This window comes from Rutidosis leptorrhynchoides, chromosome 6 (genome assembly GCF_046630445.1).
Source record: "Rutidosis leptorrhynchoides isolate AG116_Rl617_1_P2 chromosome 6, CSIRO_AGI_Rlap_v1, whole genome shotgun sequence".
NCBI lineage: Eukaryota > Viridiplantae > Streptophyta > Magnoliopsida > Asterales > Asteraceae > Rutidosis > Rutidosis leptorrhynchoides.
The window spans coordinates 48,162,300-48,180,173 of record NC_092338.1 but is presented as its reverse complement, the minus strand read 5'-3'; the positions used below and the strand labels follow the sequence as shown (position 1 = coordinate 48,180,173).

General features: G+C 34.3%; 1 protein-coding gene across 1 annotated transcript; it reads right to left on the bottom strand.

The window, feature by feature from the left end:
• Positions 1 to 287: 287 nt before the first annotated feature.
• Positions 288 to 16,939, bottom strand: LOC139851347 (myosin-15). The gene is made up of 38 exons (XM_071840370.1): positions 16,590 to 16,939; positions 15,676 to 15,819; positions 13,900 to 14,045; positions 13,650 to 13,806; positions 13,223 to 13,281; positions 12,483 to 12,639; positions 12,041 to 12,190; positions 11,808 to 11,944; positions 11,536 to 11,682; positions 11,343 to 11,444; positions 11,151 to 11,208; positions 10,773 to 10,874; positions 10,203 to 10,240; positions 9,983 to 10,109; positions 9,716 to 9,889; positions 9,436 to 9,567; positions 9,223 to 9,332; positions 8,708 to 8,768; positions 8,370 to 8,547; positions 7,481 to 7,686; positions 7,269 to 7,388; positions 6,861 to 6,959; positions 6,539 to 6,760; positions 5,476 to 5,615; positions 4,610 to 4,721; positions 3,423 to 3,473; positions 3,251 to 3,340; positions 2,937 to 3,107; positions 2,641 to 2,790; positions 2,249 to 2,422; positions 1,909 to 2,046; positions 1,513 to 1,583; positions 1,333 to 1,432; positions 1,177 to 1,233; positions 1,037 to 1,093; positions 874 to 954; positions 702 to 784; positions 288 to 596 (listed from the first exon to the last, which is right to left on the bottom strand). Exons 1-38 carry the CDS (start codon positions 16,707 to 16,709, stop codon positions 473 to 475), a joined length of 4,545 nt encoding a protein of 1,514 aa, XP_071696471.1. The 5' UTR covers positions 16,710 to 16,939; the 3' UTR covers positions 288 to 472.
• Positions 16,940 to 17,874: the final 935 nt, after the last annotated feature.

The following is a 17,874-nucleotide window of genomic DNA, read 5'->3' as shown; positions in this document are numbered from 1 at the left end:
AGATACACAACAAGCTCTTGTAACTTGTAACATAATAGTTGTTTATGTAGTACAAATGATGATAGGTTAATATAAAATGATGATAGGATAAGGAATAAATGATCGCTTCATGATTAGTAATGACATCATCTTTTGTTTTTTTGTTTTTTTTTTTTTTTTGATTAGCCTAGGTTTCCTCCTCGCTATGCGAGTCATCTTTATAATTTGAACAATCCTCCAGAATCAACGACAATGTACACCTGATGAATACAAGCTATACAAAAGAATAAAAAGACATTCGTATGCATTACTAGTTGCTAGTACTATTACATAGCTTGGCCATTTACATTAACTTGGCGTGCATGTCCTAAACTAAACTAACACAGAAATGCTATATTTCCCCATGGGCTACACCTACACACTGGAGACAAACACACACATAGCCGACTCTTTGTTCGAGACATCGGCTTTTGTCTGACGCACCTCGACAAATTTACTTTGGGTTTTGAAGTAAAAACTGTGAAGAAGGATATTCAGACAAGAACGCAGGGGCCTCGATATCTGTAGGATCAATAGCGGGAATCGCCAGGTAGATATCTTCTGTAGAGAATGGAATGCTGAAATACATAAAACCATAGTTAGATCATCGTGTTATGAGATATCCAAACAGTCATTTTAGTCGCACAATCTGTAACTTTAATGACAATCATAACTCAATAAACCTTAGATCATCGTCCAACAAGAAGGAATTGGATGTAAGATTCTGAGAGTCCTTGTTTAACATCTCCCTCATCTCAGCAACAACCTAAAGTAATCATCAAAAACAGACGTTACTAACCATGTATGTAGTATAATAACACAAACAGACACGAATAACAGTAAAAAAACACTAGCCTCGTTTGATACACTCTGGGTTCCGTATTTGTCGTCCCAGTACATTGTGCTTATACGATATATTTGTCTAACGGTCAATACCTGTTCAAATCAGACAATTCAAATCGATATCAGATTAGCATTGAAAGAGTTAATCATAGTTGAGCTTAAAAATTATATATACCGGGCATAGATCCTGTCTAATCTCTTCCAAAGACTTTTTTCGTTTCTGGTGTATTACCTAAAAGAATTACAAGATTTGTAAGTAAACCAAAAGTCATGTTTACACCACTAAAGATGATTATAGTAGGCAGTGATTTATACCAGAAACCCAACCGCTTGTCTGATATAATTTAATTCATGCCAAGAAGTTCCTGCAAACTACATTGATTGTTCAGTCAGCCTCAAGAAGAAGAAAAGTATTCATATTCATATATGAAATAAACAAGTTCTGTTAAAAAATTTAAATTTTATTATTACTTCTTCCTTTGCATTGGCTATCCATTTCTCAAGTTCTGCTAGACCAGATTTAACATACTCCCCATTGGAAAATGTGCAACATTCTCTCCGCAGCAAAAGACTAAAAAAAGGTACAGCTCGTTATAGTATCACTTCATAGAACCTGTAGGCAAGTGTACTTGATGAATAAAAATTGGATACCTGTTGAAAAGTGATATGTTGAGGAACGAGAAGACTTGGGTGGTAAGTTTGCGAATGAAGAAAGAAGGTACCTGCAGGGACGTTTTCGTAATTTAAATAAGCAGGAAAATAATCTATATATTACAACTTCTATTTTGTTAGTGGATTTTTTGTGATGGCGAGGATGTATCAACTATTTTGGTGCAGCAAAATATTTGTTAGAGGATAGAGGCTGAAATAACCAAAACGAGAAGACGTAAAATGCAGTTATAGTAATAGAACTAAGGATCTGTTTTCATGGTGTATTTACATATTTACATGTGACCCAATTTAAGACCCCAGTATGTAACCATGTGTAAATATAAATTTAACCGTAGTACCAATTGAAGTAGAATTGGTTAAGAGATTTTAACATACATGATTTCCACGTAGACGATCCATTAGAGAATCGAGAAACACTATGATCTTCTCCCACTGGCTACCAACTGCTTGCTGAGGAATTCCAGTAGGTGATCTGGATGATTTAGCACCATGTACTCGTTGGTTTTTTGGAGCCTTCACGCATAATTGCAACACAATAAATCAAATTAGAAACTTTTTCAGCTATGAATCTGTCTTGTTGATTTTAGCATATACATGATGAGAAAATGAACTTCTATGCAACAAATGTTCAAGCGAGACTTGAAATGTCGCACCAATATGACAATACACACGAATATACATAATAAATTGAGTTTCACTAAGAAAGAACACTAACCTGGATGCATGAATTTAGAAGTGGTGATATTTCCTTCTTCAAGTTGTCTCTTATCAAACCAAATATCTTCTCCACACAAGCTGTAAGCTGTTGTTTAAACAATATAGCTGGATACCTTGCTTCCATAGGCGATATTCCATCATCAAAACCAATGTATTTATGTGGAGTGTATCCCTGAAAAGTGCATACAATATAACGTCAGCTCCGTTTGGGTACATGGGTAAGATAGCAGGAGAGAAATGGATGATCACATGTCAGAAAACCAAATCAAGTGCAGATTCTAAAAGCTCCAAACAAAGATCTTTAAGCATAAGCAGGATATTAATTTTGTAGAATGGTAACTTTTCATTTCTAGGAGAAATTAAGGAGATATTAGAAAATATATGGCTTACTTGTGCAGCCCTTCCATTAAGCAAAGAAGCCCCGGGACGTTGAGAAATTGGTGTTAAAAACCCATTGGACCTAAAGTTCCTTTGCAGTAGGCAAAGGAGAGCTGAAGCATTAGATAACCAGTATGGCAATGTAACAGCTTCATCTCCCACCTGAAAAATCATGCTGAAAGTTATAGATTTTCTTATTCGAAGCATCGGTTTGTATAGAAAGAAACAAACAGAAAATTCAAATCCAAAAACAAAAAGAAAAAAGCATATCAAGAGAGGTAAAACTAGTTCAAGTGAATAAATATTACCTTCAGAACATTGTTGATATTCTCAATGATGAAATCAAATATAGCAGTCCTTTCAGACTCAAAGGCATGCCAATGAAGAAGACACTTATATATAACACCCGCAGCCACAGGTTTCCCATCTTTGAATCCCAAGTTTTCCTTAATGCACCGTGAGAGGATTTCAGAGTTTTCCTGCACACAATCACGATTGTAGAGATTGTATTATAGATGTTGTAAGGTGTAATTGAAAAGATGGACGATCTTGCAATAGAAAACAGATATTTTAGTGTGAACAAACGTAATAACCGGGCACAGAGGGTAAAGAGAACTAAAACCTGGTGCCTTTCAGTAGTCAATTTTGTCCGCCGTGAATCAGTTAAACCCTGGGAAGCGGGATTTGCGCTCTTGGTAGGAGTAGGTGTCTCCTACAACCAATTTATGAAGTGCCATGAGAAAATGGAAGATATTATATTTGATTAAAAATAAGATACTGATCTTAATTCTTACATATATAGATTTGCGCTCTGAAAAGGGAAGAGCGAGTGCACCAGAGAATTTCTGTTTAGAAAAACCACATGATAGTCAGAAGTTGAATCAAATGGCTCGATTATTCATGTTTGAAATTCACCAGAATTATACCAACTATGAGAAATTACAGATATTATCAAGAACTTCCTCCCGGATGTCAATAAGAAATGGATCCTATTTATGTGATATTACATCATACAAATTTGATGCTAAGTGTACACTTATTAATAGATGCAATACTTTGCCTTATTTGTTTTTTTAAACATTATGTGTTGAATGTTTAATGGAATATCCAAATTTGAATGCAGAGTTACTGAGACATGTCCTACTGAACAACTCTGTCTATTTATTACAGTACATGGCTATTACTGCTCACATGTGTATTAAGCCATTACTGCTTCATAATAAAGCCGGCATTAGAAAGCCAAGTAATTAGTAAAAAACTTTGTTCTATTAGATTGCAGCCATTTGAAAGATCTATACACTTATTGAAGTATCCAGCCATCTCATAGAAACTGAACCTAGCTAAGATAACATAATCTCACTTAATTTCACGTTTTAAAATATGTGATGTGGATAAATTGTAGTGGAAGCATTTTCTCAAAAAAGCAATGCTATACATACCTAAAATGAGCCTAAAAACATACCTAATATATACGTTGCATGACACATGGCTTTCAAAATTGCTCTTTCTTATTTTCACCACTGAATTTATTATACTTGTCTTAACCCCAATTTTAGGCATGGATGTTATCATATCCATTAATTATCTATCATTTTCCCATTTAGAAAAACTATATGTTGCAGACGGATCTCCATTTCGTGTAAAAGGAATCCGACTCCATCCAATATGAAGGGAAAAATTAATACAAAGTGGTGCACTTAGAGGTTGTGTGGGATTGCTTTTTATGCGCTTATTTACTTATTGCTTATATATTAATAGAAGATAAGCAGATCCAAACACCCTTGATTATTTTTTAAGCATCCTATCCCTTGATTATTTTTTAAGCAGATGCGCGGTGAGCAATACCAAACACCCTCTTATAGCAAAATGGTTTAAGAAGACGGAGAGAACTAGCAAGTCAGTGAAATCCATTTAATTTCGAGACAAAATTTAGGTTCCAGAAATGATTCACAATAGAGTCTAAGCTGATCCATCAACATACCTCCATAAAGGGCTTGGTGTTACTTGGCCAGTTCCCTTTTAGAGGAGTACTAAAAGTCTTCTGTCTTAGAATGTGGTTTTCATTGTCCAAACTTGAGAGTTTCTCCTCAAAACTACATACAAATATCAAGCAAATGTAAAACAACAATCTCATTGTGAACTAATCAAATCCCATAGGGAACTAGAAGCAAATGCTGGAACAGATTCATCAAATTCATCAGATTAGACATATCACCCATGTTAAAATTAGAGTGCAACATTTCAGCTACTAGCTCCAAGTAAAGAAAATAGTATTCAAAATATATATTGATATGGATGGTGGATGGTGGATCGCTTTTTCAATTGTTGGATTACAACCATAATTGTTGATTTTTTCGAGTCGTCGTATATCATATCTAGTCCTAAGTTCTCTTAGGAATCGTGTGAACTAGGTAGTTGTGTGGGTCTTGATCGAGTATGTCGTTAAGGGTTATAGCTTGCCGGATCGTGAAGTCGTGTTGGTTTGAATCGAGTATTTAGGGTCTTAAATCGAAGTTATCATTTAAGATCCTTGTAATTACTAGCTTCTTGCTAGTTTTAATTTTTATCAATAAAATTCTTGCCTTTCAAAAAAAAAAAAAAAAAAATATATATATATTGATATCAAGGCTCCATGTGAAGAGAATAGTATTTAAAAATAGAGTTTTTCTAAACATAGCCCTTAAGAAACTAACTGCATAATTTAGTTGTACAATGCAAATAACCACTACAAATAACTATCTCACTAACCTCCATTTAACATTCTTATTGCATAAATTATCTTCTTAAGTATAGCCCTTAGGGCTATCCTTAGATAAATCCTTAAAAATATATATAGTATCAGAATACCTTTTCAACTTCTGCTGGAGTTGTGAGCATGTTTTCTCAACCTCCCTCAGTTTTTTGAGGTTATTAGATGCATCTTCTTTAGCCTCTGTAAGCTGGCTCTGTAGTGCTAAATTCTTTTCTTCCAATGTACTCAATGAGCTCTACATGGAAGGAAGATAACTAATATCATATCACATAAGATATCCAAATCTAGATGACATATGTCTATAACTTTCAGGTGGCATATTGTCTGAAAGATCTCAGCCATCTTGACTTAGGATTCAAGATCCATTATTATAGCTCTGCCATTTGCATACTAGAAAAATGTCTATCTTGACATCAAAGTTAGCATACATAGTATTTGTGCCAATAAATGGGATATTAAGAGGTGTTCAGACAACTACTCCAACATAGAATTTTCCAATGCGTACGTATATATTTTAATTCTAGATGAACCAACATGGCAACGTTGTTATAATACATGGTGCAATCATAGCCATGATTGAAAAAAATGCTTTGCATGAAATGCATGAAAGCTTCTTCTTACCATTAATGTTATGAAACTTTTGATTATTTTGATCTTTTCTTATGGATAGCATCATAACTTGTTAACTCTACCATAAAGTGTTTGATGTGTTCGAGCAACAGGACTCCTTTAATTCGATAATAAACACAAATTTTTAAACTAAACATTTTCCTTGACATTATAAGACATTTTAATATCCTCAAAAGAGGTCTCAAGTTCAAACCTCACTAACAGTGTATCTTGAGATGGCCAAAGAAAGAGTCAGAAACGGTTACGGGATACCAAGTTAGGCTACATACATCTAAGTAAAATGTTCACCCACCCCAAGTAGATGAAAAACATTATCCGTTAACCCTTTGTTATAATAAGGCTTCCCTAATCTTACTTGGTGGAACATAAATGGATCATAAGTAACGGGATGGGATGATTTTTCTCTCTTTTTGGCAAAATATCAAATATGTATCACAAAAATAACGACCTTATTCTATATTTGTAAATGTTAACTCAACATAATCTCCACTAATAAAGATAGAGAGAAGTAGGTGGATCCCTATATACCTTTAAATATGAATTTTCGTTTCTCAAGTCGGCCATTCCAACAATTTCACGTTGCAATGAAGATTTTTCTTTTACTGACATCTCCAATTGGTTTCGCAGCACAGCATTCTGGTTGCATTCGTTCACCGTGGCCAGTTTCGCTGCATCTAACTCGAGGACTAACGATTGCACAGTTTTTTGAAGTCTTGCTATTTCTACAGACTTAGACTCGTCATTTGAACCCTGCATCATAATGTGGTCCATTTTATTATTATAGCCAAGAATTAGCAAAAATGTTGCTCAAAATGTTCAAGAAAGAGCGAAACTGAACACAAACTAGTACCCTTAATTTTTTCTCTAGTTGCAAGCGCCATGTAAGCTCCTCCAGCTGCTTTTCTAGCTTAGATTTTGCTAGGCGCAAGGCACCAGTCTCATTAGCCTCCTGCCATACGTAATAGGAAATGACATGTCATACATAACTAGAATAAACATGATGATGATGATGATGATGATGATGATGATGATGATGATGATGATGATGATGATGATGATGATGATGATGATGATGATGATGATGATGATGATGATGATGATGATGATGATGATGATGATGATGATGATGATGATGATGATGATGATGATGATGATGATGATGATGATGATGATGATGATGATGATGATGATGATGATGATGATGATGATGATGATGATGATGATGATGATGATGATGATGATGCGAGTGTCGCCTTACCTTCTTAAGCTTCCTGAGTTCTCTCTTTGCCAATTTTCTTCTCCAAAGACACTGTATTTTTGTAATATCACGCTGACGGTGACGAAAGGCAGAACGAACCTTAAACACCCTCCATCGAGTCTGTGAAATAAGTAAACAAAAACATTATGATCTTGATGCTTAATGATTCCAAATACATTGTCTCTGCTAAAATCTACACATGGAAACTTTACCTGAATTACAGAGGCAGCTCTATGTTCCCTTGTGTATAGAAATCTTTGTCGAGTAATGAAACCACGAATGCTTGCTTGTAAAAGTAAAGCAGAAATGTATCGCTGTGTATATGCGTTTTTCAACAGCCACCCACGAATATACTTCTGTATCAAAATGGCAGCTGAAGCTTCTCGTTTTGCGGCATATAAAACTCTAGCAAGATGGCCTGCACAAACATTATTCACACAATGTACAGTTAGTGAAATATTGCAAAGAGCTATTAGGATAAAGAATGAGCTAGAGAATGCTAAACAATTCCAATGGGAAAAAAGGATTCGATGTGGATGGTCACGGCAAAAACAATGAAAAGTGCAAGTGAGTTCATCCTCAAGAATCCTGTTTTAAAATAGTTACAAGAAAAAACAACCTGAAATCCACTATAATATACAATAATAGATCATCCAACTCGCATCTATAAAGAATGAAACTCATTTCAACAAACTAGATAAAATTTATCTCAGAAGTATAAACCTTTCACCAGTTATTTATAACAATGCAACGCAACATTAGTTTCAAAAAGTAAATTTTAAAATAACAGAGCAAAACCTACATAATATAAGTTGGATACGATAAACAAATAAACTCATTGAGGGTGGATGATATTCTTTCTCAGCTCACCAAGTAGCATGAATATCAAATATTACTTTCAATAGAAGTGAGCAAAAATGTTACCTGTTTTCACGCAATATAATACGTTTAACTGGCTAATTGCTATAAGACACTAAAAGGAGATGATTGATAAAGAAAAACACAGTAAGTTGCCTCAAACTTTAAGCAGATTATGACCATATAACCCAAAAAGTAAATAAATAAGCATGATTTAGAGCAAGTAAATTTGAAGCAAAGAACCTCTGCAATACGATTGGAAAGAAATTGCTGCAGCTCGCTTCAAGGTAAAATCCTTGTGTGCAATAAACGTTCGAAGTCGAAGCTGGATGCGCTTGGCAGCAGAATCCAAGACCTCAGCACGTTGAGAGTCCAATACACCAATCTGACCAGCCCGCAGAAAAACTTTGGTCTTCCCCAACTATATAAACAATATCATAAGGGATATGATTAAGTTAAACCTCGGATAATATCAAAGGCTTGCAATCATTGCAGTAGAAAATCCTCTGCATTAGAGTAATGTATTCTAACTACAAACGTTAGCAAAATCAAGTGCATATTGCAGCTTTGAGAATGCAGACCTGGTAATTCTCAAGTTTTAGTTTTTGCAGGATTTTTTCGGTCATCCCTCGTCCATCATAGCTGCAAGTACATTGGATAGAGTTAATAAAAAATAATATTTACAGATATTTAAGTAAAGCGGGTAAAGGTCAGGCTTAGTGTGAAAATAAGGCCATGTTTGTTTTTGGCTTAATGGACTTAACAGTATGAATCTTAACCTGGAGAGTCATCGAGGGTGTTTGTTTTTGACTTATTAAATAAGACGCGTCTTAATAAGAAAAGTCAAATATGTGTGAATCTCCATTTGCGTCGTGATTTTTAATATTTAATAATAACTGCTCTTTCAACTACTCACATAGTGTGTACGTGTGTGTATGTGCGTGCGCGTGTCTGTGTATGTAATGACTAAAATTTTGTACAAAAACAAGAAACAGAATTCATAAGCAGCTTCATATGAAATGACAAGGAAAGCTAAAACAAGTGACTTGACACATATTGAATATGTTTCAACTCGAAAATCCTGCCATTAACTAACCTTCCATTCATAACTTCCATGGCGATAAGCCCAAACCGATCTACAAATTCGTGATAGGTTTTCCGAGTAGGATAACCTGCAAGACTTATTCGTACAGCCTCTAAAACACCCTACAGAAGATCACATTACAGCTACATCAGACTGTTTCAAACAGAACAAAAAAAGAGAGTATTTGCTATGATGGAAATTGAAGATGAATATAACGCCACTGACCCCACAACGTAACTGATGTAACACACTCTGATTCTCAAATATCTGGGGTCTATTCACCGAGTTCGGCTTCACACAGCGGACGTAATGAGGCTCTGTTGAACTGAGGGTATCCATGAGTGCCTGTAGTTGTTGCTATAGACATATACAACAACAAAAACATGAATGCCATAACAATTAACTACTTCAACAATGAACTAAAAACAGAAATCTAAAAGGTTATCAAAACATAGGCATCTCACACTCTATTTAGTTACAACTTAACATAGATGATATAACATACCTTAAATCTAGAAGCCACAGAAGAAAATTTGTATGATGATCTTGAAGATTCTTCCGGCAATGCCGGAAAAAGACTGGCAATAAAAGAACACTTTGAGGAAGACATGAGGTTGCAGTGATCAATGACAACATAATCACGATTTTTATCCAAGAAAGAATCTGTTTGATAATTGACCTACAGTTAAAAATCCAGATAGACTATTATGACATGTATTATATAAGTTGAAGCTGCATTTTCACTCCCGGTATCCTATAGTTTATGACTTGCCTTGCCAGCATAGTGAGAAATGTTGAAATCTGTTTCGGAGAACTTTGCCTTCCCTAACCTAGGGTGAGCCCGCAAATTCTGGAAAAGCTTGTTTGCAAATGTTTCATGTGTTGACTTGGGAAACATGCTGCAAGAAATAAATAAAAACATGATTATTTAGAGCAAAAACAATAACTATAATAAATGTGCATTGATAAGAATCCCGTTAGCCACTTTGTACCATGCCTCGTCCAAAAGAGCGATAACTCCAATAGGCTTCTGCAATGTCAAAAAATGTATGATAATAAGAAAGCTGATAATCAAGATTTATATACAATGCATAAAAACAAGTGGATGTATCGCAAATATCCAAACTTGACGCAGTACATAATACATTACAGCTTCAAGCATATGAACGAAACAACAACAACGTTTGACAACTTTGAAAAAACCGTGAGGGTTATCAAAAACCAGTCTATTGCAACTACATACAAGCTATGTCATTTTCATACATACAATAATGTCTTAAATAAGCCGTTGGTATTTAGAACCAAATCCATCACAAGATAGCCTAGTGGTTGGGGCCCTAAGTTCTTCCTAAGAGGCCGTTCAAACCGCGCTACAAGCATATCTTAGGGTTGTCAGGGAAAAGGGTCGAAAACAGTCATAGGGCTTAAAATGCGTAGAGTGAGGAAAAGGCTAAATAAATTCGTAAAGTGACCATAGTCAATCTGTAGGTTGTTTATATCATAAAACCATAGGCATTTAATAGACGAAACAGAAAAAACGTGTTATTAGAATAAGATATAACCTTTTCAATGAGATCTAACACATCCTGATTATCTATAAACTCGATGTAGCTCCAAGTAATTGCTTCTTTCCGGTACTCCTCTTGCTCCATCTTAAAGACATGCTGTATCAATTCAGAAAGTAAATGTCAAAGATAAAAGTAAATAAACGAAATAAAAAACAAATATATGACATGCTGGAAAGACTTGGAGACAAATAAAGAAAACCATAGACAGGAGAATCTATGTTTTTCAGTTCATTGTATTGATACATATAATTGTATTAAGATAGATTAATATATATCCCATACATGACCACCAAGGCAGTTTATATACATACGACTATACGAGAGTGTATTAGCAATCAAAAACATTACTCAAAGTTACACATCAGCACTCACCTCATTGAAATGTTGTTGAAGCTTTTCATTTGCAAAATTAATGCAAAACTGCTCAAAACTGTTAAAAAAGGAAAAGCATAATATCACTTCAAAGAAAGCTTGTACAATAAAGACACCAAATGTAAGTCATGTAAGGAACAACACACGGTAGAAAAGAATTACAGTATATGATTAAGAAGATGGTGAGCTGACCTATTATTCTTAAAGCATTCAAATCCATATATATCAAGTACTCCAATCTGCATCCGAGAACTATGATCTTGCCCAACAGATCTATTAATCGTTTCAACAAGCCTGAAAGAACACAAAAAATTTCAACTAAATATGAAAGCAAAAAGAAGATGATAGGGAGAGAGCATTGTATAGAACGCAAATACAAACAGACCAATCAAATAGCCGAGCATAAACAGTCCTTGCTAGAGCATCACGACTCGTAACAGCAGCATCACAATCAAGGGCTTTAATTATAATTCCTTCGCGAGTTTGAATAGAACGTGTGCATAGTGTTGCCAGCAAACTTTTTACATCACACCTAAAAGAAAGCCATTATTACATTAAATTTTCTGATACCCACAAACACAAAACAGAAACCAAACCTAAAATTTTTGTATAATGTATGAAGTACACATTAGTGAGAAACATCCGAATAACACCCACATAAAAAGTGTAGCAGCGGTCTGCAGATGAAAATGGGATTTGTCATCTTTCACCACTGAGGAATCATGCTCTTTCCCTGGAGAAAATTCTATATTCCCCAAATGAAGAATTGCAGCCAATGTACGAAATATGGCTTCCTAAGGAAATATGAAATTGATATGAGCAAAACAGTAAGAAATATGTTTCAAAGCAGTACAACAGTAATAAAGTGTGTTTGTAGAGATGTTGAACACCTGCTCATCATGACTGATTCCAACAATATCCATAGCCCTTCGAGTCTTCACGTATTCCTCTGCACTGCTCACACCCTCCAACTCATATACTTTGCTTTGATTTAAGTAATGGAAGTTGCTTGGATGACCAAGCTTGTAATTTTCTGCATCCTAGAAACAAGAGACTACCTAGGTAAACATTATTCATTCAAGCTTAAAGAGAAAAGCAAAAAAAATAAATTAAATGCACGCACACACAAACATATTCAAAGGTCACTAAAAAAATTTAAATGGGAGTGGTTGAAACTTGCCAGCAGAATTTTATTATCAAAGCATACAATTTCCTAAGTAGTTTACCAAAAAACCAACCATAATTGTAACTAGAGAGAGAGAGAGAGAGAGAGAGAGAGAGAGAGAGAGAGAGAGAGAGAGAGAGAGAGAGAGAGAGAGAGAGAGAGAGTACTTTCCCAGATGCACACAACTGATAGAAGCAGTGGTAGTTTCTTTCAGGATCTGTAATCTGGACTACACGAGATCGCTCAAGTAGATAAGTTCGTATTGCAGCACCGGATATTCTACCATTTGCATCAAACTGAATCTCCACAAACTTGCCAAAACGACTACAATTTAATACCCAAAGTATTAGCATTCAAAAAACGGCTAATAGCCATATAGTGTACCCAAAAAAAGTACGGTTTCAGTTGATTCATAGATGAAATCATAACATAAGGCTAGATATTCACGTATATCCCAAGCTAAGAGCTCATAAAGAATAAGAATGTACAGCTGTAGTTACTTACAATGTAGTTAGTCTCATATAACATTTTATATATATGTACCGTGGAACTAACCAAAGATATCATACTAATGTGTTTCAACCTCTGCACATTCAACGTAACAAAGAACTCACGTTTGATATACTTTCACCTATGAGTAGGCAATTTTCTACTTCATAGAACAGATTATTCCCAAAATAAACAAACTCAGAGACATACTCCAAGTAAATCACTAAGAGTCATTCGAATTAATTAAATTGCCTTAAATGTTACTTTATTTTAAGAAGACTACTAATACTGATTGCATATGACACCTGATAACGATAGACTGCAAAGCTTGATCTACGGATAAACAAAAAGAGCAGCACAGGTGACCAACAAAGTGAAAATGTAATTATTTAAATGAGGTACAGAATCCAACACAAACCTTGAATTGTCATTTCGTACAGTCCGTGCATTCCCAAATGCCTCTAAAAGAGGATTCGACTGTAACAAATACATAATATAAGGTCAAATTAATGTGATTGACTTAAGCTAAACAATGAACCAGTATAATGTTTTATAAAGTAGTATTCGTATATGCACAAAATAGGAAGAGACAAGCAGATCATGTTATCTCAAGTCAACATAAATGTGAAACGGACAAGACCAAAGAAGGGAGAGTGTGTAATGCTTAAGCAGATGCCATGAAAAATAGGGTGGGTGCAGGAAATATATATAAAAATAGAACTTATCACAAACTTGTTATCTTTTCAGTAACAAAGGGGGCTGATAATCAAGTCAATAATACTGTTACTGTGTAGTTTAGAGTTAGAAAAAATTATCAATGACAATGTGGGATTTGCAGCACTTACTTCAAGGACCTGTTGTTCAACAGTTCTGTCATCACTAGCAGCACGGCCACCAACATAAGTAAGATACTGCATAATCAATTTTGTGGTCTCAGTTTTTCCAGCCCCGCTTTCTCCACTAACCAATATCGACTGGCTTTTTGCATCCCCAATCATTGCTCTGCAATTACACAAATAGAAAAAGAGGGTAATGCATCATATCACTGTCCAAAATTCATGAATTGACACCAAAAGTACACCAGATTAAACAAACCTGTAAGATGCGTCTGCCACAGCAAATACATGGGGGCTCAGCTCACCAAATGGAGCTCCCTTGTATTGCTCCATCATGTGCACATTGTAAAGATGAGGAAGCTTTGTGAACGGGTTCACAGCAATTAGAATACTTCCTGTGTATGTCTAACCCAAACACCAAAAAAACCAATTCAGGACAAACCAGATAAAGATTAAGCAATGCGAAAGAATGATAACACAGTGTGATAAAATATACAAAAAATACAATAAGAGAAGTATAGCAAGTGCTTAGAGAGTTAGAGAGTTCAGTATCAAGATAGAGGAGGAACAAATTATAACAGAGAAAAAAACTTAGAGAAAGTTCTGTTTGATTATTGAACTTATAAAAAAAGGGTCACCAAATTGAGACTCTGAGAAACAGCAAGAGAGTAGAAGTAGAAATCCCAAGCCATTTATTCAGAAATGGACCAATTCAAGTTATGCTATATTTTGTAACATGTCAACTAGGAGAATATACATTTAAAATAGAATAAAAATAGAGAGTAGAACATTTTATATCCTTTTGGTAAATTATACAATTACTAGAATAATAAAACTTTATAACCATAATTGATGTACTATGTACTAATTAAAACCTAAGAAATAAAATTGTTTCAGGTCAAGCCCAACCCACTCGCATAGAATGAAATTTTGACCAAGGTCAACTTACAAGTACTTGATACTTCTAGTGGTGAACTAGTATGATACAAAGCGACATTCCTATTAAAACATCAAAAATGCCCAAACCTCGATATCAAACAGTAACCATGGTCGACTTACAAGTTCTTGATACTTATTTAGTCCACCCCGCAAAGATATCATGAACATGATTCAATGTCAAAGAGATACTTAAGACTTTCTTAAATCTTGAATCTCAAATTCTAGTCGGATAAGGAATTCCATAGCTAAAACGTTAATTCTATTGCTTCATGTAATAACATCACAATCCACATAAAACACAATCCAATGTTTTATTATGAAAAACGACCCGCTTCAGCCATCGTCAAAAAACAATATAAAGATCTTTTCAATGGTTGTAGTTTTTTTTTTACGCCGTAAGAAAGGATAACTCAGAGGTCCATAGGGATAGTTGTGTGAGTTGCTTATACGTTAGCTCAATGGAAGAAATTCATCCACAGTCTCCTACTATATAATGAAAGGAGAATAAATGGACATATGGAGAAGGTTTTCCCTATTCAGGATTAGAAAAAAGGGCATTGCCAGCTACCATTAATAAATTGTATATGAAGTGATGAATAATAAATAGTCAAGGGAATTTTCATTAATATGTTTCTATAAAGCTCATCGCTTTGCATTCAATAATTATATCTTACCCATTCATAAAATACTTCAAGGTCTACACGCAACATCACCAATTTTTCTCATCAACTAGATGTATATTAGTGTCCTATACTTACATATCCCAAGGTCTTAATATATTTGTTTACTTTAATATTTTGATTCGCAAATTCACCTACAAGATACAGATGGTACAAAAGAGGTGACTCGTGAGTTTTCAAGTTGGCAAAGAATCTGGTAACAACGACTCAGACATTGACACACGCACCTTTACTGTTTATCATATAAAAGCATAGCTACCACACCCTAAACCACAAAAATTGAACAAAGCCAAATGCACAAAACCAGACAAGAAGGGGCACAAATACATATATGGATGATATAAATAAAAAGGTGTTTCAAGATCTAGCTGTTTCGATACAGAATTACCCGGTACCTATTTAAAGAAGGCACTTACATATATCTCATTGAGAGCATAACGTTTCTTAAGATTATCAAGCACTCCTGGTTCATTCAAGTAAGCCAATTTGGTCATGTCATCCACGCCACCATAGTCTGCATCAGCATCTCTTAGTAACAGATTTTCTGCAGACGTTGAAACCTGAACGAGACATGGAACGATAGAATGGTCAATATCAACTAAGCAGTTTCTTTTGCCACATAAATCTCAAACGATGGGTTAATCAATCATTTAAAGTTTGTTGTCACATTCGTCTTTCTTTTTCTGATAATCCAAAAGTTAACGTCATCAACTATGAACTTCATAACATCACTTCCTTTTGTTCAATATAAACAGTGAAATGGACTTGGTTTCGTCATCAACCATAGTAACCATTCAATCACTTTATTCTCTAGCCTAAATTCTAAGTCAAAGTCTCAATAAGGTTTTTCAAATCTTAACCATTAATTTAGTTAGATAAATATTTGCACAAATCTAATATCCCCAAACTCCCAATTTAACCGCCACAACATTTTTTTCCCAAATTTGAAGTAATATTCCAAATGTGAAACAATAATACTACCACTCAACTTGTAACAAACATATATCATTATCATTATAAAGTTTATTGTAACTACCAAAATTCAAAACCTTAGATTTCATTCTGAACTAAATCCAATCCTTACACCAACGCACATTATCATATTGCGTTTTTTAGCATATTAAAAAAATGGAAACAAATAAGTTCCAAGTAATACAATTTGAACATATAATAATAGCTTCAACATCAACAACCACTCTAATTAATCATCCATTGACAAATTAACATATTATTCATCGATGTAACTTAAACAACAAGTCATATACCATGAGTTAACAAATAACATACAAAAACAGCATAAACACACAATTAAAATTAGCAAATTCATTACCTGTTTACCAGATTCAGTAACTACTTGAACCTGTTTTCCGGTAAAATCAATAACTTCACCGGCGATCCAAGCGGTGTCTCTATCTTCAATCCACACCTTACAACCCTTGCGTAGACTCATACTTGCGTTACTATTACTGATAATCACAGCAAACAAATCATCTAATTTAGGTGTTCAAAATACAAAACCCTAAAATTTGAAATTCGAAGAAACCCTAGGGAAGAGTGAATTTGGAGTGGTTCCCGCCCTAAAAAATGGTCCTACAAATAAAGATGAGCATGTGACGATGGACATATACAGTAATCGAAAAGTAATTTAATGTTGGAGAGATGGAAATGGAAATTTGGGTTTATTAAATTCTGCGGTTACGTAAATTAGACATCTGCTATTTTAGTTACTCTCTTTTAAACCCCCCAGTCCTCTTTTTTACTGTGAGGTTTTTAACTTTTTTACTTTTTTACTTTTTATGACTTGTGAGTTGTCACTTGTGAGTTTGCTAGTCTAAACACACTCCAATTCTTTTTTTTTTTTTTTACTATATAATTAAACAAAATTAAAAACTTAGAAATTAAAATTAAAATTTTGAGAATTATAATATACCAATATTTTATTTTATTTAGTAGTGATATTTATAGATAATTGAAAATGAATATATTATTTTGAAAATGAATATATTATTTTGGGTCAACTAATATTCAATGGGCTAATACTTACTTTGTGGGAAGAAATTAAATTTGTCATAGTGAGTGGACAGTCAATATTGCATGTCACACTTGATTAGGTTTAATACTGTGAAAATAATATATGGCTGATTTATTGACAAAAATGTAGGTGAAACATGATGTATGACTTTAATTTTGAAGGCGATTTTTATAATTTTTTATTTTTATTTTTTTATATATCACAAATGTCATGGAAATAAGACCGTGCACTGCCCAATCGAAACGAACATTTTTGTTGAACTATTATGATGACAACGGCCCTTGTGCAACCGTTATTCATGACATCGTGGTGATAGTTGTGGGGCTAACAACGAAGATAATAACCGACGAAAGATTTATTTGATTGGCTAGAATTACTGATTTTAATTTTTTTATCTCTTTATTCACGCAAGTACCAATAATATTTTACCACATCACCCACAACACAACATTTATCACAACACTCCTCCATCCCACAACAATGTCACGTCAACATAAATCACTCACACAACTCTTTAACATCACAAACATTTACAATTACCATAACGAATGGTTTTAACTTAAATGTTTGAGACGCTACAATC